Source organism: Pseudorasbora parva, chromosome 3, assembly GCF_024679245.1.
Source record: "Pseudorasbora parva isolate DD20220531a chromosome 3, ASM2467924v1, whole genome shotgun sequence".
NCBI lineage: Eukaryota > Metazoa > Chordata > Actinopteri > Cypriniformes > Gobionidae > Pseudorasbora > Pseudorasbora parva.
Window position 1 is genome coordinate 9,515,766 of NC_090174.1, and position 26,763 is coordinate 9,542,528.

The 26,763-nt window shown below is 46.8% G+C and overlaps 1 protein-coding gene across 2 annotated transcripts in view; it reads right to left on the minus strand.

Moving 5' to 3' along the window:
* doc2b (double C2-like domains, beta) overlaps positions 1-26,763 on the minus strand; it is a 288,545-nt gene that overhangs the window by 178,183 nt on the left and 83,599 nt on the right. For both annotated transcript variants that reach the window (XM_067437770.1, XM_067437769.1), the window contains exon 2: positions 17,502-17,561. In XM_067437770.1, coding sequence (XP_067293871.1) covers positions 17,502-17,561 — 60 coding nt within the window. The remainder of the gene's footprint in view (positions 1-17,501; positions 17,562-26,763) is intronic.

Below are 26,763 nucleotides of genomic sequence, written 5' to 3' on the forward strand. Positions count from 1 at the left end.
GTCTACTGCTGAAAGATGGAGCGGTCCCAATGATAAAGGTTCACTGCATGCGTTGTAACCGTAGGCGGTGAGTAAAACTGATTTAAATGTCTGTCTGTTGTTGGCTATTGGTGCGTATGTGCACATCAAGTAAACAACATGATCACATCTAGTTAATTTATCAAAGGAGCATGCAACCGGTACACTGCGGAACCACATCATACCGAAAGGAGTTATGTGGAGACAGAGCTGAGCCTTAGCCCGCCGGCGTGAGGAGGCTCCATCCCCAATAAGGGAGGGCTCTCCCAAGGGAAAGACACAGGCTTCCGGGAGGAGCAACCGTGGAAAAATATGTGGGATCCCCGCAGGGTCGCTCACATGGCCCAAGCCAAATACCGGTTCTCAAGGATTCAGTGGCAAGAGGCCTGATGCTCTGCAACGCCCGGCACCGAGGGCGGTGGAGGAGTCACAGAGTTTCCTCTCTGAAGAATGTAAGCGCCGAGGCGCAGCAAGCCGACAGGAGCCGCGCCTCTCAGTGTTTCTACCCATTTGAGGTGAGAACACAGGAGGAGACCGGCTCCACACGTAAGCTATAGAACATAGCGAACGTGTTGTGTCACCCAGCCACAGCTACAGATGTCTGACAGGGCGCCACGTGCCAGCGCACAGGAGGATGCAACACTTGTAGTAGAGTGTGCTCGCACCCTGAGCAGACAGGGTACACCTTGTGTTTGGTAAGCCAAGGGGATGGTATCCACTATCCAGTGGGCCATCCTCTACTTGGAGACAGCCTTTCCCTTCGGCTGGCCTCCGTGACAGACAAAGAGCTAATCTGAGGTTGTGAAGCTTTGAGTTCTGCCCACGTAGGTCCACAGAGTGGACGGGCCAGAGCAAAAGCTAAAGCTGGGTCTGCCTCCTCCAGGGGCAGTGCTTGCAGGTTCACCACGTGATCCCTGAAGGGAGTGGTGGGAACCTTGGGCACGTAGCCAGGCTGGGATCTCAGTACCACGTGGGCGTCACCTGGCCTGAACTCCTGGCACGATTCGTCGACCGTAGTGCCTGCAGGTCCCCTACCCTCTTGATGGAGGCCAATGCAGCCAACAGCAAAGTCATCATGGACAGAATCTTAAGCTCTGCTGACTGCAAGGGCTCAAATAGGACAATCTGAAGTTCTCAGAGCACCAGCAAGATCCCAAGAGGGTATGGAGGGAGGTCGAGGATGATTTAACGGTCTCGCCCCCCTAAGGAACCTGACGACCATGTCGTGCTTCCCAACCGACTTACCCTCTACATGGTTGAGACAGGCGGAATAGCAGCAACATAACTGAGGGAGGAGGGTGACAGCCTACGCTCCAACCCCTGCTACAGGAAGGAAAGCACAGACATGATCGAACACTTTCGGGGGTCTTCTCTGGGAAGAGCACCAATCGACGAAAAGGTTCCACTTCAAGGTAGGCCTGTCTTTTAGGCGGTGCTCTAGCCGAAGTGATGGTGTTAATTACCTCTTGGGGTAAGTCACCTAGAACCTCCGCGTCCCGTCCAGGGACCAGACATGAAGTTTCCATCTGGACGCGGTTGCCAGAGGGTGCCCCATCTCTGAGTTAGAAGATCTATCCTCAGAGGAATTGGCCAAGGAGGGGCTGTCACGAGGAGCACGAGTTCTGGGAACCAGGTCCGGTGGGGCCAATACAGGGCCACTAACAGGGCCTGCTCCTCGTCCTACCTGACCTTGCAAAGTGTCTGTGCAAGTAGGCTCACTGGGGGAAAACGCATATTTGTGCAGGCCCAGGGGCAGCTGTTCGCAAGTGCATCCGTGCCGAGTGTACCCTCGGTCAGTGAATAAAACCACTGGCAGTGGGACGTTTCTGGGGAGGCAGCAGGTTAACCTGTGCCACCCTGAACTGAACCCAAACAGCTGGACCACCTGGGGGTGGAGTCAAAGACAAACAGCTCGTCGGCCACACGGTTGCACCCACCAGGGACATGAATGGCTTGAAGCGACCTCAGACACTTCTGACTCCAGAGGAGGAGATGGGGGAGAGTTGCGACATGCGACAGGAGCATAGACCGCCTTGGCGGTTGATGTACGCAACGGTCGCAGTGTTGTCCGTACAGACCAATACATCTTTGCCCCGTAACCAGCCTTTGATGCGGCTCGGTGCACGATGTATTGCTAGCAACCCGAGGCAATTGATGTGCCAATGCAGGTGCGGGCCCGTCCAAACCCCTGACACTGCATGCCCGTTGTACGTGGCGCCACAGCCCATGGTCGAAGCATCTGTGAAGACCATAGCATGCCTGGACACCTTTTCCAGAGGCACTCCGGCCCACAGGAATGAGGGGTCAGACCACGGGCTGAAGGTATGGCAGCAGGCCGGGTGATCCTCACCCGGTGAGTGCCACGTTGCCACGCCCATCTCGGGACTCAGCCGTGAAGCTAATGCTGAAGCGGTCTCATATGGAGCAGGCCAAGCAGTGTTACTGCCGCCATTGCCGCCATATGCCCCAGGAGCCTCTGAATTTTTTTCAGTGGAACCGCCATCCTGCCTTAAAACGTGTTCAGGCAGTTCAGCATCAACTGGACGTGCTCCTCTGTGAGGGGTGCTGTCCACTCGACCAAATCCAACTCCATTCCAAGAGAAGAGATCCTCTGCACAGGAGCAAGTTTGCTCTTTTCTCAGTTGACCCGAAGACCTAACTGGCTGAGGTGTCTGAGCACCAGGTCCCTGTGTCCGCACAACTGTTCCCGGGACTGTGCTAGTATGAGCCAGTCGTCGAGATAGTTAAGAATGCGAACGCCCTGTTCTCTTGTGGACACTAACGCCCGTTTCACACATACTCCGTCTGCAGTGCATGTGCGTTGCGTATTTTTTTCCGTACCCATGTTAACGGATGACAGCTTTCACACAGCACACGGATGCTGTCCGTCAGTCCGTTGCGTCTGCAGCAGTGCACGGATCGTTTTCGTACCGAGTCTATTTTTTGCTGCGCTGCGCTGCGTTGCGTTGCTGCATTAAAGTGATAGAACATTGTTCGCATTAAAATAAACATGTACTGACGCGAAAATCTAGTAATTTCAACACGGATGCATATCATTTAAAATATACTCTTGTTTCAAAGTCAACACATGGCTTTTTTTCTCAAGTAAAGCAACAAAACGACACCTTACCTGGCATTTAGGTAAAAAATGTGCCATAATGGAGAGCACTCGTACTTTCTTGGAGGTGAAATGCAAAGTTATTTTTGACCTGCAGGATTTCTTTTCAAAGGGTTTAAAAACGAAAGAAAAGACGGGAGTCGGCTGTTTTTGAATAGCCTATTCTAAGTTTCTAATTTAAAATGTTTATGATTTTAGGCTATAACCTATGTTTAAATGTTTTGCCTTTTGTGTGCTAAATCTAAAGTATATTAATATATAAATATGAATTAATGAATTGAAAACAAAATGTTGTTTAAATGTAGGCTTGTAGCCTACGTTAACCTGTCTACTCAGAAAGATTAAACAAAGAGAATTGCAATTCTGATGAGCCAAGATCAGTAACAACTTCTGGATTTTAAATAAAAAATCATTAATAAATGCTGTGTTTGTGGTATGTAAAAGCGGATCAGTTGCGGACTGCAAACGCAGCATATGTGAAAGGACTACAGGGTGTGAGGCTCCTGCAACGCACACGCAACGCAACACGCACCGCACACACACTGCAGACGGAGTATGTGTGAAACGGGCGTAAGGCACCCTCCACGACTTTCGTAAAGACACGGGGGGACAGGGCCAGCCTAAAGGGCAGGACTTTGTACTGATATGCTCGCCCCTCGAACACAAAGCGCCGGAATGGCCTGTGTCGGGGGAGAATCGAGACATGAAAGTACGATTCATTCAGGTCCATCGCTGCAAACCAATCTTGGGAACGGATGCACTCGAAAATGCATTTCTGCGTGAGCATCTTGAATGGTAACCTGTGAAGGCTCCGATCCAGAACTCGCAGGTCCAAGACTGGCCATAGCCCACTAGTTTTCTTGGGTACAATGAAGACGGGCTGTAGAAGCCTGTCTACATATCGGCTGGAGGGATTGGCTCTATCGCGTCCTTCGCCAGTAGGACTGCGACCTCCGCACACAGAACATGGGCGTCTGCAGCTTTCACCGAGGTGAAGCGAACGCCTGTGAACCTGGGGGGACGCCGGACGAACTAAATCGCATAGCCGAGCTGGATGGTCCGAATGAACCAACGGGACGGACTGGGAGCTCTAGCCAGGCTCGCAGAGAGGAAGGGTGTGGTCCAGCGTTTGACTGGCCACAACTCTCCAAGCTCCCTGAGGACCCAGAGATAGAGGAACTGATCTTATTTTAATTTGAGAATTTGGGTACCACTGGTTGTGACCAGCGACAGAACAGAATTTAGACTCAAACATTCTCCACCCGGCCCTCCTCCGGGGAAAAGCAGCCTTGCCCATCTCCAGGTCACATGTCTCACTAAGAGGTGATGTCTCACCGACCGCTTTAACAGCAGTAGAGACAGGTGGTGTCGTCTCCCTGCAGCGAACACAGTAGAGCAGACTGTGCCGAGGTTTTTTTTTTTTTTTTGTCCTTGTCGCAGACTGAGGGGCAGCCCAGCCTACTACCGACTGCTAAGAAATGCTGGGCTCAGTTCTCAACAGTGTCGCCGAAATGGCTACCTTGTGAGATGGGATGGGCGCATCGTGAAGCGTACTTTGATGACCACTCACATCTCAGCAAGGCAAGCCAGGGGGCGTTTCTGGACCACAAAGGTGGACATCTTCTGGCCGAGGGCCTGTGCTGTGACCTGATCACGGTTAGTCAACATGCGCAGCTCAACCCCGACTCAGAACCAGAGTCCTGCAAGGGGTGGGGTACCCGCATAAAAGTGGCTAAAATGGGTGGATTGTGACCTTTATAAAATTACGGGCAGGGATGCGGGCGGATTATTAACTCTGTGCGGGTGGGTAGTAGCGCGGATGATAAATAGGCCTATGTGCAATGTTTCTGTGGCGAGGTGAACGAGAGAGAGCGAGCGAGACCGGGGCGTGATTGTGAATGAGCGTCACCTGCGAGCCACACCGGTCTCGAGTCCTCTGAGGGAGCTCAGAGGCATATCATGGGAAGAGAGATCACCACACCTGGATTTGACGTTGAGTTGTGTTTACGTTTTATTATGTGTGTGCCCATGGCAGATGTCCGTTAGGGGCTACCCACGTAACTTTTGTTTTGTTTGGTTAAAGTCTTTTAAATGTTCGCCGGTTCCCGCCTCCTTCTTCCCCCCTCGAACATATTGTAGGCTATTACAATTTCTATGTCCAAATTACCATTACACATACACACAACAATGGTATGCCATTTGACCCATCACGTCACCACCACTGCGACATTGAAACTTTTGTTGATGCCTCTCGTAACCCAGAAGGAGCGAGCGTTGCAGGAGTAGCAATGGATGAAGTAAAAGTAAAGTTGGTGAGTGGAGTAGTGGAGTATATGAAATTGTTGACAACGAGTCTTTAAAGGCACTTTTGCCTGTAACCGGGTAACGGGGCAAAAATTAACGGGTCTGGGCGGGTGCGGATTTAATTTTGAAATTTTCACAGGTCACGGGTCGGATCTGGGGCTAAACCTTGCAGGTACGGGCAGGGCGGGTTTCCAAAAATGGGCCCATGCAGGACTCTGCTCAGAACTACCCTCATGCATTAAGAGTGCAGGGTGGAGATGGTCTGCGTACAGCAGCTAACCCTTAGCTTACCCTAACCCTAACCCTGATCCCAAGAAAACATGGCTGTTGACTCTGAATCTGATTCAGCAAAGCACACACCATTACAGTGGGCTCAGCATCATCATCATTTCCAGAGCACAACAGCTCTCTCTCCAATGCAGCGATTGACATCTGATCCTCAGCTGGAGCCCTGAAAGAAATGCTAGGTTCCCCGATAAGAAGGACCAGCAATTCCATCCAGAAGCTGCACAGCTTGCAGTGCGCTAGAGGGGGAGGAGCCCTAGGGGGTTGGTTCGCCGAAGAAGCCCCACCCACCTCAGGACACACCAGCCATTACAACAAAGTTGTAATCTCCTGTTGGCCACCTGGGAGGGCGCTACAACGGGAAATAGGCCAAGGGACAGTGCACATAAAGCGGCGAGCGAGCGCTGGGTTGCCGTGACAACGCGCGCTGCAGCTTCGCCGCTCGACGGCACACGACACGCAGAGAAGTGAGAGGACCGTCCGGGCTGATCTCCACGGTCTCCCAGTGTCGAGCAGACCCGCGGCTGTGCTTTTCAACGTGAGCCGCAGCTGGCCAACAACAAAGGGGACTCAAGCTTCCCAGAGAAAGAAGAGTCACAACCGGCGTGCCGACGAGGTCATGTCCTCACTTGAAAACATGAACCACCCATGAGCGCAGTCTCAGCATGCTACCCAGACATGTGAAACAGTGCTTGTGGCCGTCAGTGAGGACAGGGAACAACCGCAACCAGAAACACACAGGTAGATTGTCATCATTAAAATTGTCATCTATCTGTGTAGCTCTTTTAGGGAAAATGCTCTCTGGGGTGCTGAAGCACACAGGGGATAGTCGCGGCGACACAGACAGGAAATGTGTGCAGCCTGTCATGCGTGCTCTCTTTCTCATAGAAGGCGATCTCTTACCAGCCGTGAAAATGGCTTTTTAGCGCTCTAAACAGCGCACGTGGCATGAGCAGCTGGTGCAATCATTGCATGCCAATGTGCATTGGCTCGTTTAGTTACACTCGATGTAGATTGGCTCTCGCTAGCGAGATTCCTATTCGTCGGTACTCCGACGTGGCGTCGAGAGTGACCAACTGAATGGGAACTGTACCACATAGAAACGTCCTGCTGTAGTCGTTGTTGCTGCTGCTCCTCTTACTTTTCTTAAATGAACAAAAAGAGTGAAGAGAGACAATGGGACCCGTGTCAGACCCGTATTATGTGCTTCAGGTCTTAAAGTAGCGGTAGCCCTGCTGCTCAGGACCGTGCACAGGGGGGTAGCTTAAGATTCCCATTAAAGCGTTCTGATCCGCTAAAAATCCACTAATTCCGCTTATCTGTTCCGGGTTTTCCTGCTCGCTCTGCTGCATCATTCAAAGTCTGTGGCAGTGGCCGCTCTCTGTGGAGACGGCAGTTCCAGAATATCGTCCCATTAACATAGGCTACAATCCACATTACAGACATTAGTTGAACCGCGCAATAAGTAGTTTGGTAGGTTGTTTTTTTTGTTTCAACATTGCAAGCATGGATTCAAAGATCCAGTATGCCAGCGTGTATCGTGTACACACTGAATCTGACAGTTTTTCACTCTTTAACTCCTGTAAAATATATTTCTGATATATTTAATAGTTAATACTATATCTATAACATCATATTTATGAAATTTTATTAAGACCATATTAAATTGTATACACAATAAAATAAGATAAAAGTAAAAGGATAATATCTGTATTAGGTTAGCCTACATGGGGATAAATGCACACCCTATGCAACACCCTAAATGCACAAAAATCAAGATTTTCTTTGCTGAAAAATCTAAGTTTGTTTTGATGAATACAATTATTCACTATTGTTCAGTAAATAATAAAATGTTAATCTAAAAATATTTTTAAAATACAGAAACTATTATTAAGTAATCAATCTGAAAACACTGAATGAATGAGATCCCATAATAATTCAATAAAGTTTTACAGTATTAACAACTAAAGATATTTGTATTATATGATATGATCATTATCATATTTTTATTATAAATATGATGATTATCTCTAAGGTGGTTATCTCCACTTAATATATGATATTTACTCATCTGAATCATAACCATGTCATGTCAACAAATGTTAAAGTCTGTCAGCTGTTTATTATCATGTTAAATATGCCTTTTACCCCATACCATACTTGTACATATTCGGTTATTGAAAAACTGTTGCGTATAATTTACAAAAATCATAAACAAGACCTTTGTCTCAAAATATATTCAATAATTTTAGTGATTATCATTTGCTACTTAAATCTCCAATAGAAAAAAAAGACAAAAAAAAAAGAAGAAATTAAATTAGTGCAGAATCAACTTTTTGGAAGCCTAAAAGCCTAATTATTTAGATGATACTCAACCCACTTATATATTTTTTTTTTGGTTTGGGCCACCGCCCCTCAAAATATCTGTCCACGGCCCAGATTGACAGAACTAATTATAACATACATTATGAACACCTCTATGATGCATTATAAACGAAGGCTTTTAGTAAAGTGATACTGATTTTTTTCTGTGGAACACAAAATATATTTTGAAGAATGGTGGTAGCAAAAACAGTATTGTTTCTCTAAAGTCTTAAATACTGGCACAGTAATCAAAACACCGTAACCCCCAGAGTTGGATAAGTCCATACATACCATTCTCATCTCCATATGTGCCATAACTCTGTCTGACGCACCCACCGCTAGCCTAGCTCAGCACAAAGGCTGGAGGCAAACGGTTCCATATAGCCTACTGCTCAATAAGTGACAAAATAATGCCAACATTTTTCTCTGTACAATGATATTATGCAGCCAGGGCTGGACTAGGGCTAAAATTTGGCTCTGGCATACCCAGCACATCTGGCCCATGAGTTCCCCGTGAATGTTTTTGCTGGGGTTGGGGCCTTAAATTGGAGTATATCAATAAAACTAGGACAAGGACAAATAATGATAGATATTATCAAATTTGCTGCAAATGCAAATAAACTTAATATTGCTTTTTAGTCACACAGAAATGCCCTTGGCAGTAAAGCACTAATGATTTTGAGCTAGGAGACAGTAAAGTAAATTTACTTCTTTTAAATGATGTCATCATTTACTCACTCTCGTGTCGTTCCAAACCGGCATGACTTCTGTGAAACACAAAATAAGATGTTTTGAAGAATGTTGGCAACCAAGCCATTTTGATTAGGCACCATTTGAATATTGTATGAACAAAAAAACAGACTCAACTTATTTTATTTTATGCTACACAATAAATTCATTTAGGTTTGGAATGACATTAGGGTGAGTAAATGATCACATTTTTGGGTTGAACAATCATATTTTTCAAGAGTTAACACATCATTTAAGTAAGACACTGATATCTATCTTTTATGAGGCTATTACATTTCATTAAATCTATTTAAAAAAGTTAATACAACTTTTAAAGAGGAAAAAAAAGCTTTGTCCTTAATTCATGGGATCCAGACTTTAAAACAGTTTTATAGACGTTTAACTGTAGACCAGTTTCATTTAAATGTAAGATCACGGTAGTCACATATTATATGGCTATATGGTTTCTAAAATATATAAAACATATAAAGTAAAAAAATATTCACCTGTAAAAAATACGAAAACAGCCTCTATAAAAGTGATTTATATGCTGCAATATTAATTTAAGTAATAATAGCAACATTTTTAATAAATGTTTCTTCCAAAACACCATATTTCTTCGCTGTTAGTAGCTGCAAGGTAAATTGTGGTTCTGCTAAAGTGAAACGTTTGTGTGTATTGCCGTTTTCCACTTTACCTCGTCATGAACACATGCTCGCGGCTGTTTTCAGCTGATTCAACACAGAACCTGTAATGTTTCCATATCATACGATTGTATAAAACTAAATTCAGAGTCAAAGTGCCGTGTAGAGCAGCATTTAAACACAGAGTACGTTCGTTAGCGGCTGCGTTGTGCGTTGTCTCGTTCCATGCGCTCAAATACTAATAAATAAATAAATAAATCGAAAAATAGCGCCTAATATGGAGAGGAGGTCTCTCTCGCGGCGGCTTGTCAATTTAGAAGACAAACCAATGGGCCGCTGTCGCTGCATGTTGTCAATGGTACAAAAAAAAAACACCTTTAAAAACACTACCGGCCCCAAAGTGCGTTGGCCCACCGGGCAAATGCCCGGTATGCCAGATTACCAGTCCAGCCCTGTATGCAGCCCCTGAAAATAGTACCCAGTGTGCTCTCTGTGCAAGCAGGTTGTAACATTGGTTTGTTGACGGAAGTTAGCCTATTTTCAGGCGCTGTAATATCACTGCATCACTGCACCCATGGTACGGCAGAAAAGTTATGAGAGTATAATGAGAATATAGTTCCGAGACATCAACATCATGTGCCTTCAGGCGGGTATGTTACATAGTTATCATAACTATCAGAATCCAGTGTTCTGTATTTTGCGTATGTGAGTTTTTGTTGTAGATGGCTATTGCTGCGCGTTTAGCTAGAATACAAAACCAACCCATTGGGCCACTGAATCTGCATTAACGACAACAGCTGGGGCAACAGCCTTAGTCCTAATGGGTTGTTATCATAGCTATCAAAATCCAGTGTTCTGTATTTTGCGTACGTGAGTTTTTGTTGTAGATGGCTATTACTGCGCGTTTAGCTAGAATGCCATACAAAACCAACCCATTGGGCCACTGAATCTGCATTAACGACAACAGTTGGGGCAACAGCCTTAGTCCTAATGGGTTGTTATCATAGCTATCAAAATCCAGTGTTCGGCATTTTGCGTACGTGAGTTTTTGTTGTAGATGTCTTAAAAAAAAAAAATAATAATAATTGTGTACTGTGCTAATTAACTGAGATTTCTTACAGCTCTTACAGGTTGTTGGCCTTATCTGTTTCGTTGCTTCTATTATTCTCCCCTTTTTTGTAAGTCGCTTTGGATAAAAGCGTCTGCTAAATGATTAAATGTAAAATGTAATGTAAAATGAGACATATCGGTCTAAAAAATCTAGCTTTTCCATTTTCCATTGGTCTTCGTACACGATGTAACTATACACTATACACATTACAACCTGTAAATAGGAAAATGTTGGCGTTATTTTGCCCCTTATTGAGCAGTAGGAGAGTATTGAGAGTTCCCTTTCAGTCGGTCACGTTCGACGTACGTCAGAACTGAACCGACGAATTGGGATCTGCCCTCAGAGACCTATCCACTTCGAGTGTGTAAAAACGAGCCAATCGGAGATTGGCATGTGATCCACACATTCCACGCTCCGCCCCGCAGCGCGGGTATAAATAGGAAGTGGAATGGTAGATCAAATGCTTTCAACTTCGGAGCCGAACAGTTCAATACTGTTTCCACGAAGAGTGTTAAAGACAAGCTGAGTCTTGGAGAAAAGGAGGAACTGCCAGTGCGGGTGTCATAGCGCTTCTCAGCGAGTGACCGTATATTGTTGCAATCGCTTGCATTCAAAAGAGCTTCCAAACTGTTGGTTCGCTGGGCGTTTTCCTAAAAACATTTGAGTGTCACACGCAGGCTTGCACTGTGGACTGCGTGCTGACCGCGGTCATCTCCCTGAGTGCTTCAGCACAAACTAAAAGAGCAGTTTTTCCATTCTAAAAGAGCAACACGGTTTGACCCTGCGTCTTTTTCAAGATGTCATTCAAACCGTGCATTCCTGGAATGCAACTGTTTCCTGTCCTCATTGACGGCCACAATCGCATGTGAAATTGCGATCGTGGGTGATTCATGTTCTCGCAGAAGAACATGGTCACGTCGGCGCGTTGGTCGTCTCACCCTTCTCATAAAGGGCTTGAGTGTTCAGCGCGCCGTGTGCCGTCGAGCGGCCGGCTGACAGCGGTGGTTGTCACAGCAACCGACGCGCGTCAGCCGGTGCTCTAGATGCGCGGCCGAGACTATGAAACCTCAGATGGGGTCGAGTCCCTTCGCCTATCCCCCGATCTAGTTCATTTCTAGTGTTACTGGAAAAGGGCTACTTTGGCTGATAAGCGCTGGTGGCCTGAGGATTACAGTGGGGATTCCCCGCCGGGTAAATCCCCGCGGGCCCCCACTCCTCTATCGCATCAAAAGCATGCTGAGACTCTGTTCGTGGGTGGTACGGATTCTCTCATGAGAACATGACCACGTCAGGGCATTGTTCGCCTTGCCATCTTCATTGAGGCTTGAGCGTTCAGTGCGCTGTGTGCCGTTCTGACGGCCACGTTCACTGTCTCACATGCCTGCTTGTAGTGAGAGATGGAATCGCTGGTCCTGGAAGAGAAAAGGGCTTAGCGTTTCATTTTTTGCTCGGGCAGAGGACAGATGTCAATTGCTGCATCGGAGAGAGGGAAATATGGAGGGTCAAAAGGGCCAAAAATGAGAAAAAAAAAAAAAAAAAAAGTATCATTGTTTTCCCTCTCTCACTGCCCTCTGCCCTGCACGCACGAGGGTAGTCCCAGCCCAGGGGTTGTGCAGGAACTGCGTGCGGTGGTGGACCTCGCCCTATGGGCGGCGAAAATCACTGCACGCTCCCTGGGTCAGGCGATGTCCACACTAGTGGTCCAGGAATAGGGGGCTAACCTGGCAGATATGCGCAAGAAAAGCCTGTCTGTCGGGCTGGCCTCCTCGGCGACGCCATCGAGAACTTTGCCCAGCAGTTCTTGGTGGCCCAGAAGCAGACAGAGGCGTTGCATCAGGGTGCCGACGACGAGTTGCTCGGTCGTCGGTCGCGGCGCCTCTGCCGGCTTGTCGCCGAGGGCATCCCCTCCTGCGTCCGCCTCCACCCTGCTAGAGCCGAGCAGCAGCCTCCACTGGAGGAGCAGGGTGCCGGGAGCGAGAGAGGCGCCCAACCCGTCCAGGGCCCCGCTAACCGGCAGGCAAGCGCAAGGGGACGCGGCCCTGAGACGGACAGGCTGGGGAGAACAGGAGCTGCTCGGGGGGAGGTGATATTCGTATCCCTCCCCCACCCCCCCGGAGGAGGACCGGGGGGCCCTGACTGGTTAAAGTTCTGCCACTGGCTCTCCGGAGTCCAGCGGTACCCACATATTCAGAGCAGTTTCCTCTCTCTCTGGGCCTCAGAGGGCCAGGTTGGAAGTGTGCGACGCCCCCGGGCCTTGCTACTTCCTTCCTCCCCTCTCTCGCCAGGGGGCAGTAGTGTGGGCATCGAGACCGCCCCTGGGCCTTCTCACCCACACTCTGCCCCAACCTGGAGTACTCGGACAACACTCCGGGCCGCCTTCGGGCCTCCCGAGTAGGGTCTGAGTGCCCCACCCCCCTGCCTTCGGGCAGCAGGCAGCAGAGTGGGCTTCGAGGATGCCTCCGGGCCTTCTCACCCACTCTCTGCCCCTCCTGGGAAGACTCAGACAACACTCCGGGCCGCCCACGGGCCTCCCGAGTCGAGTCTGAGTATCCCACCTCTCTGCCTTCGGGCAGCGAGCAGTCGAGCGGGCTCCGAGGACGCCTCCGGGCCTTCTCACCCGCTCCCTGCCCGCACCAGGAGTGCTCGCGCGACACTCCGGGCCGCCTCCGGGCCTCCCGAGTCGAGCCAGAGCTCTCCGTTGCGCTGCCCCACCCCGGGCATGTCTGTGGTGCCGTTGGTCCCGCTGGTACGGTCCCTGGGAGCGTCGCTACAGCTCCCTCGACCGTCCCGTTGGCTCATCCGTGCCATCAGACTCGGCTACGCGATTCAGTTCGCGCGCCGGCCACCCAAGTACAAGGGCATCCTCTTCACCTCAGTGCGAAGCAGCGATGCTCAAGTCTTGCGGTCAGAGATCGAGGTCCTACTGGCGAAGGACGCGATCGAGCCGGTTCCTCCAGCCGAGATGAAGTCAGGGTCCTACAGTCCCTACTTCATCGTGCCCAAGAAAGGGGGTGGGCTCCGGCCAATCCTGGAGCTGCGCTTCCTGAATCGGGCCCTGCACAAGCTCCCGTTCCGGATGTTCACGCAGAAACGCATTTTTCAATGCATCCGTCCCCAGGATTGGTTCGCAGCGATCGACCTGAAGGACGCGTACTTCCATGTGTCCATACTCCCACGACACAGACCGTTCCTACGCTTGCGTTCGAGGGGAGGGCATACCAGTACAAAGTCCTGCCCTTCGGGCTGTCCCTGTCGCCTCGCGTCTTTACGAAGGTCGGGGAGGCAGCCATTGTTTCACTCCGAGAACGCGGCGTTCGCATTCTTAACTATCTCGACGACTGGCTCATTCTCGCCCAGTCTCGGGAGCAGTTGTGCGAACACAGGGACATGGTGCTCAGTCACCTCAGCCTGTTGGGCCTTCGGGTCAACCGAGAGAAGAGCAAGCTCTGTCCTACGCAGAGAATCTCTTACCTCGGTATGGAGCTGGATTCGGTCAGCCAGACTGCGCGCCTCACGGAGGAGCGAGTCAGGTCGGTGTTGAACTGCTTGAATATGTTCAAAGGCAGAACAGCGGTCCCACTGAAACTTTTTCAGAGGCTCCTGGGGCATATGGCATCCGTAGCCGCGGTCACGCCGCTCGGGTTGCTTCATATGAGACCGCTCCAACACTGGCTTCATGGCCGAGTCCCGAGGTGGGCGTGGCAGAGCGGCCAGTACCGGGTCCCAGTGACTCCTTACTGCCGCCAAACCTTCAGCCCGTGGTCCAACGCTTCGTTTCTCCGGGCCGGGGTGCCCCTAGAACAAGTGTGCAGGCATGCTGTGCTGTTCACGGATGCCTCATCCACGGATTGGGGGGCCACGTACAACGGGCATGCAGTTGCGGGTCTGTGGACGGAACCGCAATTGCATTGGCATATCAATTGCCTCGAGTTGCTAGCAGTACACTTGGCACTGCGCCGCCTCAAGGGGCCGCTACGTGGCAAGCATGTACTGGTCCGTACGGACAGCACGGTGGCCGTTGCGTACATCAACCGTCAGGGTGGTCTACGCTCCCGTCGCCTGTTCCAACTCGCCCGCCACCTGCTCCTGTGGAGTCAGAAGCATCTGAGGTCGCTTCGGGCCATGCATGTCCCTGGTGCGCTGAACCAGACAGCCGACGAGCTCTCTCGGCAGCCAGCACCTCCGGGAGAATGGCGACTCCACCCCCAGGCGGTCCAGCTGATATGGGACCAGTTCGGAGCCGCACAGGTAGACCTGTTTGCCTCTCCGGACTCGACCCATTGCCAGTGGTACTATTCCCTGACCGGGGGTACCCTCGGCACAGATGCACTGGCGCACAGCTGGCCCCGGGACCTACGCAAGTATGCGTTTCCCCCAGTGAGCCTTCTTGCACAGACCCTGTGCAAAGTCAGGGAGGACGAGGAGCAGGTCTTGTTAGTTGCGCCGTATTGGCCCAACCGGACCTGGTTCCCAGAACTTACTCTCCTCGCGACAGCCCCTCCTTGGCCCATTCCCCTGAGGAAGGACCTTCTTTCTCAGGGACGGGGCACTCTATGGCACCCGCGTCCAGACCTCTGGAATCTTCATGTCTGGTCCCTGGACGGGACGCGGAGGTTCTAGATGGACTACCACAAGCAGTCGTAGATACCATCTCTTCAGCGAGAGCCCCCTCTACGAGGCGCCTCTATGTACTGAAGTGGAACCTGTTCGTTGAGTGGTGTTCTTCCCGCCAGGAAGACTCCCGAAGGTGTTCGATTGGTGTTGTGCTTTCCTTCCTGCAAGACGGGTTGGAGCGAAGGCTGTCTCCCTCCACCCTCAAAGTGTACGTCGCCGCAATAGCGGCGTATCACGACGCAGTCGAAGGTAAGTCCGTCGGAAAGCACGACCTAATCGTCAGGTTTCTCAGAGGTGCGAGGAGACTAAATCCTCCTCGTCCATCCTCGATACCCTCTTGGGACTTGGCTCTAGTGCCAAGAGCCGTTGGAGTCCATTGAGATTAAAATCCTGTCAATGAAGACAGTGCTCTTGACTGCTTTGGCCTCGATCAAGAGGGTAGGGGACCTGCACGCACTTTCGGTCAGCGAATCGTGCCTAGAGTTCGGGCCTGGTAACTCTCACGTTGTCCTGAGACCCAGGCCCGGATACGTGCCCAAGGTTCCTACCACTCCCTTCCGGGACCAGGTGGTGAACCTGCAAGCGCTGCCTTCGGAGGAGGCAGACCCAGCCCTGGCTTTGTTGTGTCCGGTCCGCGCTCTTTGCGCTTACATTGACCGGACCCAAAGCTTCGGACCTCAGAGCAACTCTTCGTCTGTTACGGAGGCCAGCAGAAGGGAAAGGCTGTCTCCAAGCAGAGGTTAGCCCACTGGATAGTGGATGCTATAGTCTTGGCTTACCAGTCCCAAGACGTGCCTTGCCCGTTCGGGGTAAGAGCACACTCCACTAGGAGTGTTGCTTCTTCCTGGGCGCTGGCTCAAGGCGCCTCGCTGACAGACATTTGGAGAGCTGCGGGCTGGGCGACACCTAACACGTTTGCTAGGTTTTATAGCTTACGTGTAGAGCCGGTATCTTCCCGCATCCTCGCCCCTGGTGGCCAGGAGCGCAAAAGTGCCCGTTCTAAGTGTCGGCTTGCAACGCCACTCCCGCCCTCTGGGCCGGATACGTGCGTTTATTTGTCTCCAGTTGTGTTCCCCGGGAAACCGGCTAACCCTGTCGAGCTCCTCCGTCACCCCATGCGGTGTCAGACGTTGCGGACCGTCTGACGCTAGGCCTGCACCCGTATGCTTGTGGAACGTGGTTGTAGGCTGGGTTCCATATGTAGCGGTTCCCTCACGGCAACCCCATATGTGTATTCGTCCACGGTATCAGCTACCCTTCGGGCTAGCTCCGTGTCTTCCCTCGACAGAGCCCGCTCTGTCGTCTCTGGGCGTGTTCTTTCCCCCCTTCAATTAGGTTGGAACCACCCCAGAGACTGCCATATGTTGCACTACCCTGCCAGGTTAGTCCTTATGTGTTTTCCGCCACCACTCCTTCACTGAAGGACGTGGCCCCGCAGCGTACCTCTTCCGAGAGGGCACGCTTCCCAGCGGTCTATGGTCACTCTAAGTGGGTCTTGCAGAAACAGCAGTGACTGACCTCCCTGCTTGGAGCCCTGACTTCCGTACCATACTAGACGGTCGAGTGCGCTCAAGCAGGATGCTGGAAGGGCCAGCATCCTGGCGTTTTCCAAAGGGATCCCAATTCGTCGGTTCAGTTCTGACGTACGTCGAACGTGACCGACTGAAAGGGAACGTCTCGGTTACGTATGTAACCCTCGTTCCCTGAAGGAGGGAACGGAGACGTACGTCCCGTCGCCAGGAGCTGTGCTTCAGCTAGGAGCCCAGTCACGGATTCGGCTCCTCAGTTGAAAAAAGCATTTGATCTACCATTCCACTTCCTATTTATACCCGCGCTGCGGGGCGGAGCGTGGAATGTGTGGATCACATGCCAATCTCCGATTGGCTCGTTTTTACACACTCGAAGTGGATAGGTCTCTGAGGGCAGATCCCAATTCGTCGGTTCAGTTCTGACGTACGTCTCCGTTCCCTCCTTCAGGGAACGAGGGTTACATACGTAACCGAGACGTTATGGCACACACAGATGAGAATGGTATGGACTATCTCTGAGGGATATGAATAAGCTTTTTTTTCTAAGAATTTAAGAATTTTTTTCTTCTTCAGTGGAACATAAAAGTTTATATTTCGAGATAAATATATTCTTACTATATATATATATATATATATATATACACACATACTCTCTCTCCCTCTCTCTCTCTCTCCCTCTCTCTTTGTGTGTGTGTGTGTGTGTGTGTGTGTGTGTGTGTGTGTGTGTGTGTATGTGTGTGTGTTTTGGACATACTGTACAATGGAAATTAATATGGTTTGCTTACCAGCATTCTTCCAAATTTCTTGACTGAGATCAGCAGAAGCATGTACATCGTGCAGGTTTTCTGCCGAAAAAAAAAGGAGAGACCATTATATCTTAACTTTGAACAAGATTTATAAGAAAGAAGATACTACTGGATAAGAAAACCCAAAGTATTTTTTTTATTTTGTTTATGTTTTTGTGACAGGGACCTATAAATAAAGGGATTGTAGGAATTGACTGACAATTCAATGACCAGTTGTGAGCAGGCCACTTGTCGAGTCCACCTAAGCTACAACCTCCCTAAATTGTATTTATTTCAAGCAATCAATAATGCAGACAACCTCAATCCCCATAAGGCTTTGTTATGTGGTGCTTCATACATCACTGACATTATTACTGATTATAATTGAATGCATTGCTTATTGCTTTTTGATTGCTTTATTTTTGTCTTGTCAGCCCATGAGAGAGGCTTTTTGAATAAGCATTAAACATCATGTATAAAATCTCAGATTTGAAATGCCATGTCTGTAAGATATCTAATCTATATTTACATGTGTATGGGGAAATAAGGTTAAAAACTGGGGGAAAAAGGTTAAATAACTGAGTGATTATGTGAAATATGAAGGATTGAAAATGGAGCCTATGGAAAAGCAATTCATTATATGTTAACAGAAAATGGAGTGTTTCTAGTCAGCCTGTAGATGTGTAGCTGATCAAGTCAATTACACCTGTGGCCCCGGAGTCAATCTATTGACCGAGCTCGGGTGTAGGATCAGCATGTCTCCAGTGCAATAACAGCAAATCCAAGCAAAGAAAAGAAAAGAAAAGACATATCTCTGCAGTAAATGGTGTAATGGTGAAAAAGAGTAGAAATGCTATTGTGATATGGATGGTTTCAGGTGTGTTGCTGTGGAGGTCTGGATGATTGCTTACTGGGCCAACCCAAATATCTGTACTATTCTAGTCTCTAAATATGTCTCGGGTCTCTTCTATGCAAATGCATGGAATTTCACATTGGATTTATAGTCTCCCATGTGGTAAATACAATTCTAATCACTTATAGAAGTAATAACACAACTCTACAAAACAAGTTGCATGATTTGAGCCATCACTCATGTTACTAACAAACATGAGTTATGCAAATATGAGCAATAGTACATCCAGTACCAATTAAACAACTGCCAAATTCGAAGTACACTTTTGCAGCTAAAAGAAAAACAGATTTTAACAGAAAAAGGTAGCATCCAAAACAATTCAACTTGAGCTCACCGGACAGCTCTACACTCATAAATATTTACATTATTTGGCTTATGGATGCATTAAAAACATAAATGTTGAGATGCAAATGAAATCCCATTTTGCCCTCATTCCGTTTGTTTAGTTGGATGCAGAAGAAAATATTAGCCAGCACAATGTGGATTGCAGATTGAAATGTCTTTCTGAGGGAAGCCTGCAGGGATAATAATGCTTCCTTTAACAAGTACTTTATTTCTGGTCAGTTGAGAGAGGTAGGAAACAGGCTCCATGCAATGTGTGTGGATACGGACTAGGAACATCTGTGCCAACGTATTTTTGGGTGAACCATTCTTTCCTAAATATGACTATTATTTTAACCATTACATTGCATGTTTATATGAACAATATGCAGAGTAAGCATTTCTATTCAAATTAAACTGCTAATGTTACAGTTTCAGGACATTACTCCAATTTGTCTCTCTAGCACAGTCAACAGAATCTTAACGGCTTTAAACAGCCTTCAGCTTCAACTATTCTTAAAACTCTTACAACTGAGAAAACAACAACAAAACGAAAGAAAAATGAAATGATGCCACAAGCAATCGTTGGAGTCCATGCATATGTGTGGAGATAATGATTAAAACAGCAAAATTAGGAAAGAATAGATCTTGGTGTGGGATGATTTTGAGGTCAATCTAATCTAAAGAACTCTTTAGATTAGGGTTTTACTTGTGATATTGTCTCGGACAAAATTTGCCGACTTTTGTCTCAAACTCATAATTACTGCCTAATAAGTAAGTTACGTTTAGGTATTGGGTATAGGAATGTAGAATAAGGCATTAATATGTTCTTTTTATAAGTACTAATAAACAGCCAATATCCTACAAATATGTTTGCTAAACAAATAGTTACTCGTGATAACTGGACCCTAAACTAAAGTGTTATCCAAATTCAAAAACAAGAACTTTTTTAATTATAACATTAACATTTTCTACTTACTTTCTCTTTAAACCCTCTTTTAGAAATATAATAATAAGAAAATAATGACAAACAGTCTACCTTTCACAAGCAGTTTCACTGAAATGACTGTTTATAGGGAGCATCTATTCACTATTCATAGTTTCCAGTCACGTGACTGGCACGGAGACCTGGAGGGCAAAATATCTATAGAACTGCATTACAGGCCTGTTCATTTTCCATCTCAAAAGAAGAAAAACAAACAAGTAAACAATATGATCAATATGAACAAAACATGCTAAATGGTTAAGTGTTTTCTTTATAATGATTTTCTATGGAAAAAACACTTAACGAGTAACTGTAAGCTGCATTTATATTCTGGGTTTATCTGCTTGTCTGTACATAGTATGCATCATAAATAAGGCATATACTGATTCTTGTCTTTTAATATATATATTTTTTCTTTTCTACATTAGCACATCAGTACTTAGCACAAAAAAAGACTAATGGCCAATTTCAGCTCCAGGTGGAGGTCATATGAAAACTATCTACATGCATTTCTGCAGTTCTGCATTTTTACTAGGTAAAGTAAGTGTAATTATCCTAAATTTCACAATAATACTTGATTCTCTTATCAATATAAGATATCAATATAAATATCATGACAACACTAATCACTGGATTCAAAGCAGACTCCAAAAAAGAAGAAAATGCGTTATTTGACAGAGCCGAAGGATGCTTGAGCCAAAGTGCTTCACTGTTCTAGTTTCAGATGCTGCACATGTTTGAGACTAATTCTCTTCAGGAATTAAAGCTGGCAGTCACTCTCATGTCAGAACAGAAGAAATGAAAATGTGACATGATGTCTTCCAATATACTGTTATAAATGCCACAGCAGCATGCTGAAATGCAGATCACCTTTTGATACATTATATTCAGTATATTGTGCAATTGTAAAGAAATGGTGTATGACATATATATATAAGGCATCAAAACAAAATTATACTGATACATATGGCATATGTTTATGATTTCATACAGCTATAGCTATAAGGAAAAACATTTACAAGTGTTGACATCATCCGGGAGAAAAGTCAGTAAATTCAACCTCAGATGCTGACATGGCATTAAAAAAACTACTGTATGTTACTGCTACTAGAACCAGTAGAATTTATATATATAAATTCTACTGGTTCTCGGTTTTCTGGCAAAAAAGGCAAAAAAGAGACAATGATTTGTTTGATTATATAACATTCTGTAGCCCATAAATGAAAACTGTTGTGTTTTTGAAGGTTTTTGCAATATGACTTCTCAGTCTGTGTATTATGTCAGAAAATGAAAAATTGAACTTCACATATCTAAAATACAATCACATAATAGTGGCACTCTGTCATTTTGATGCATGTCAAAGCTCTCGTCTGGAGAGCCCATATATTTCCTTAAAATGCACTGAAAGTTCTAAAGAAACAATTTTACAAATCAATAGTAATAGTAGCAGTAACATACAGTAGTTTGTTTAATGCCATGTCAGCATCTGAGGTTGAATTTACTGACTTTTCTCCCGGATGATGTCAACACTTGTAAATGTTTTTTCGTTATAGCTATAGCTGTATGAAATCATAAACATATGCCATATGTATCAGTATCATTTTGATTGTTTTATAGCAATAAAAATAATTTGGCCCCACTTTATATTAGGTGGCCTTAAGTACTATGTACTTACATCAAAAATAAGTACAATGTACTTATTGTGTTCAAATTGTATTGCAAAGCACCTTTGCTGATATTGAGGTGGGATACGGGTAGAGTTAGAGACAGGTGTGGTGATATGGGTAAGTTTAAGGGTAGGTTTAGGTGTAAGGGAAGTGCAAACTGTGTAATTACAAATGTATCTACAGAAATTAATTACAGACTTAATTACATGCAGGTATTTTTTAAAATGTAAGTACAATGCAAAAATATGTATGTGCACAATAAGTGCATTGTATCAAATGATTAATTACAATGTTAGTACATAGTAGTTAAGGCCACCTAATATAAAGTGGGTCCAATAGTTTAGTTCAGTCAGAGAACAGACGTTACAATTAAAAACTGAACTGAGCACAGCTGCAGGAGACAGATTTCATTTATCACGAGTGAGAAGCTGACAATATTTAATTTAATTTCTCTCTTTATTGTCCACTGTGGTGGAAATGTGTCCTTGGCTCACCAAAACATATACAGGTCATACATTTTTTTTTACATAAAAAATTTGCATATTGTGATAAAGTTCATTATTTTCCATAATGTAATGATAAAAAATAAACTTTCATATATTTTAGATTCATTGCACACCAACTGAAATATTTCAGGTCTTTTATTGTTTTAATACTGATGATTTTGGCATACAGCTCATGAAAACCCCAAAAAACCCAAAATCTCAAAAAAATTAACATATTTCATCCGACCAATAAAAGAAAAGTGTTTTTAATACAAAAACGTCAACCTTCAAATAATTATGTTCAGTTATGCACTCAATACTTGGTCGGGAATCCTTTTGCAGAAATGACTGCTTCAGTGCGGCGTGGCATGGAGGCGATCAGCCTGTGGCACTGCTGAGGTGTTATGGAGGCCCAGGATGCTTCGATAGTGGCCTTAAGCTCATCCAGAGTGTTGTGTCTCTCAACTTTCTCTTCACAATATCCCACAGATTCTCTATGGGGTTCAGGTCAGGAGAGTTGGCAGGCCAATTGAGCACAGTAATACCATGGTCAGTAAACCATTTACCAGTGGTTTTGGCACTGTGAGCAGGTGCCAGGTCGTGCTGAAAAACAAAATCTTCATCTCCATAAAGCTTTTCTGCAGATGGAAGTATGAAGTGCTCCAAAATCTCCTGATAGCTAGCTGCATTGACCCTGCCCTTGATAAAAGACAGTGGACCAACACCAGCAGCTGACATGGCACCCCAGACCATCACTGACTGTGGGTACTTGACACTGGACTTCAGGCATTTTGGCATTTCCTTCTCCCCAGTCTTCCTCCAGACTCTGGCACCTTGATTTCCGAATGACATGCAAAATTAGCTTTCATCCAAAAAAAGTACTTTGGACCACTGAGCAACAGTCCAGTGCTGCTTCTCTGTAGCCCAAAGTGTCTTGACCTGGGGTATGCGGCACCTGTAGCCCATTTCCTGCACACGCCTGTGCACGGTGGCTCTGGATGTTTCTACTCCAGACTCAGTCCACTGCTTCCGCAGGTCCCCCAAGGTCTGGAATCGGTCTTTCTCCACAATCTTTCTCAGGGTCCGGTCACCTCTTCTCGTTGTGCAGCGTTTTTTGCCACACTTTTTCCTTCCCACAGACTTCCCACTGAGGTGCCTTGATACAGCACTCTGGGAACAATCTATTCGTTCAGAAATTTCTTTCTGTGGCTTACCCTCTCGCTTGAGGGTGTCAATGATGGCCTTCTGGACAGCAGTCAGGTCGGCAGTCTTACCCATGATTGCGGTTTTGAGTAATGAACCAGGCTGGGAGTTTTTAAAAGCCTCAGGAATCTTTTGCAGGTGTTTAGAGTTAATTAGTTGATTCAGATGATTAGGTAAAAAGCTCGTTTAGAGAACCTTTTCATGATATGCAAACTGTTTGAGATTTTTGGGTTTTCATGAGCTGTATGCCAAAATCATCAGTATTAAAACAATAAAAGACCTGAAATATTTCAGTTGGAGTGCAATGAATCTTAAATATATGAAAGATAAATTTTTATCATTACATTATGGAAAATAATGAACTTTATTCAATATGCTATTTTTTTGAGAAGGACCTGTAATGATTAGACAGGCATACAAAATAAATAAATAAAAAATATATAAACAATATATTATAAATATAAAATAAACAATAAACATACAATTCATATCACACCCAATTCGATTATCAGTCACTTGCAGAGTTGAGAATTTTAATGGAATTTGGGAGAAATTACTTCTTAAACACATTTTTATTTGCTAGAGGGGTTCTGTACCACCTTCCTGATTTCAAAGGCCTGATTTCACTAATTTATAGCTGAAGATTCTATATAGCCAAATGTAAAAGCGCCCATTTAAGTGAGCTTATCATTGTACTGTTCTGTTGTTATGTTTTTCAGAATAGTATTGATATTAATATTAAACACGCCATTCAAGCAATTTGCACCCAAATTAGTAGGCAACTCATTCGAGTGAAAGTATAATCCATTATACTTCATTTCATTAAATGTTTAAAAATATTCTTTCCCATTCTTTATATTAAAAATTATATTCCACAATTGTAACATGTTCTGACTTCTCCAAAACTTCATAGCCGCATTTTTCCCAAATTAATCCGGAACAATTTGTTCTACAGGAACTTTATTCCTCAGAACTTTTTGTCCCCCAGACCTGTTGCTGTGTGCGTTTTCCACCTCTCTGCTCCAGAACCGGCCCAAGTCTCTGTCCTGGACTCCATCGGCCACGGAGGCCTTCCACCAGCTGAAGAACGCCTTCCAATCCGCTCCGATCCTGGTCCACCCCAATCCTCATCTTATGTTTATCGTCGAAGTCGACTCCTTGTCGGAGCGGTTCTGTCTCAGCGGCAGGGGACACCCTCACGACTCCATCCATGTGCCTTCTTCTCCAAGAAGCTATCCCCGCCAGAGCAGAACTACGACATCAGGAACTGGGAGCTCCTGGCAATCAAGCTCGCCCTGGCGGAATGGAGACCCTGGCTGGAGGGAGCAGAATACCATTTGAAGTCATCACCGACCATCGAAACCTTGAGTACCTTCGAGATGTCAAACGACTGAATCATCGTCAGGCCCGCTGGGCCCTCTTCTTTACCACATTCAATTTCAAGCGGACGTACCGTCCAGGGAACCAGAACAACCGGGCGGATGCCCTTTCTCTTCTTCACTAAGCCGACCCTGAGCCAGAGAACCTTGAAACCATCCTTCCTCCAGCCATGGTCGTCAGCCAGATCCAGTGGGCGCTCCACGAGCAGATCCAACAGGAGAACGCCCAACAGCCTCCTCCGCTGGGAGATCCAGAAGGGCGCCTCTACCATCGCCTTGCCATAGCCTGCCCCTTTTGGACATGGCTTATTCTTCACCGGGCTCTGGACACCCAGGCAGGAGAAGGACCCTTTCGCTTCTTCGCCACCGTTACTGGTGGCCCACCATGCTTCGGGACGTCTCCCGATTTGTCACGGTTTGTTCAGTCTGCGCCATTGCCAACACCCCTAGGAGACTCCCAAGGGCAAGCGAGTCCCTCTTCCGATCCCCGAGCGACCCTGGAGCCATCTGCGGATCTATTTCATGACAACCTACCATCATCCCAAGGGCACCATCCCGAGAGATTCCTGAGGGTATACTACCACCAGAATCAGGAGAGCTGGAGCCAGTATCTGCCCTGGGCTGAATATGCCAAGAATTCGCTCCAGCAGTCCACCACAGAGCTCACCCCGTTCTAATGTGTCCTTGGCTACCAACCACCGCTCTTCCCCTGAACGGGTGAGCCCTCGGAGGTCCCAGCGGTGGATTACTGGTTCCTGCAGAGCGAGAGGGTCTGGCAACTCCAGCAGGCAGTCCGGAGACACAAGCACCACGCTGATGCAAAACGCGGACCCACGCCGCGGTACCAGCCAGGCCAGAAGGTCTGGCTATCGTCGAGGGACGTCCATCTCCAGCTGCCTTGCCGTAAGCTGAGTCCCCGATACATCGGACCGTTCACGGTAGACAGGCAGCCGAACGAACTCACCTACCGCCTTCACCTTCCACCCATCTACAAAATTTCACTATCAATTTCACTGAACCTGTCCCTTTTTCACCCACAGATCCTGGTGATGGTGCCGTACCTCCTCCTCCTACCATCGACGAGGACCCATCAATCTACCTGGTGTGAGCCATCCTCGACTCCAGCGACGGGGTTCCCGTATGGAATACCTGGTGAATTGTGAGGACTACGGTCCTGAGGAGCGGAGCTGGATCTCCAGGAACGACGTGCTGGACCCCAATCTTCTCACTCAGTTTCACCAAGACCCCCCTGACCGACCCGCTCCTCGGGGCCGTGGTAGACCCCTTCGCCGCCCGTCCCAGCCGTCAGGAGCTGCCCGTGGATGAGGGGGAACTGTCACGCTCTCCAAATAAACCCGGCTCACCTTCACTCCCATTGTCTGGTCTTGCACCGAACCCCTCACTGTCTACCTGTCCTGCCTAGAAGCCTTCATCTGTATTCCCTCTTCGTCTTCATCATCATCGTCGTCGTCTTTGTCTTCACCTTCTTTGTCTTCACCTTCATTGTCCTTCGTCTGAGTGTCACCATCCCATTAAGTATCACCTGTGTCTGAAACCGACTTCTTTACTTGTGAGCCCGATCAAAAACTGAACGTGCAGCGGTTCTCGGATCAGCAGTACATAATCGAAAACCGTTTCTTTTGTAGACGTTCGATATGGAGAACCGACAAGCCGATGAGCAAAGCCTCTTCATACACACAATGCTCTTCCCAACTGGACTATTTGCCTTTTTTACGGCTACAATGGCATTCCCACGTGACTTCAGCGCAAGATACAGCAAGCCGTCTAAAATAGGTGAATTTAAACAATGCCTAAGTGGCTAAATAATAGCTAAACGTAAAAATTAGCTGGAGTTGTCCTTTATGGACAAACGGTTGCTACTGCAGTTTGTTTCTGTATTTCCTATTGGACATTGTAGGTCATTGGGACGTATGTTGGCTATTCCAACGGCTCACTATTCACGTACACATAATCAATACGATCTGTAACGATGCAATACTATCACAGTGTTGTCACGATACCAAAATGATGACTTCGAATACTAGACTAAAATACCTTGATACCGATACTAAATCGATACCATGGTCAACAAAACCCCCCAGTAAATGTAATTGAATGACAACAGAATTTATTATTCATTGTTTTATTTTATTAGTAAAAATGTTTCATTGTTGTTTGATTAACATTAATCATAATAATATTAGGTCTGGCTTAATACCTGCAAGGGATATTATTAACTCAGGTGTACACGTTCAGTAAAGACATATCTGACTGTGTTTACCTGAATACTTGCCAGGCTGTGCATTTTA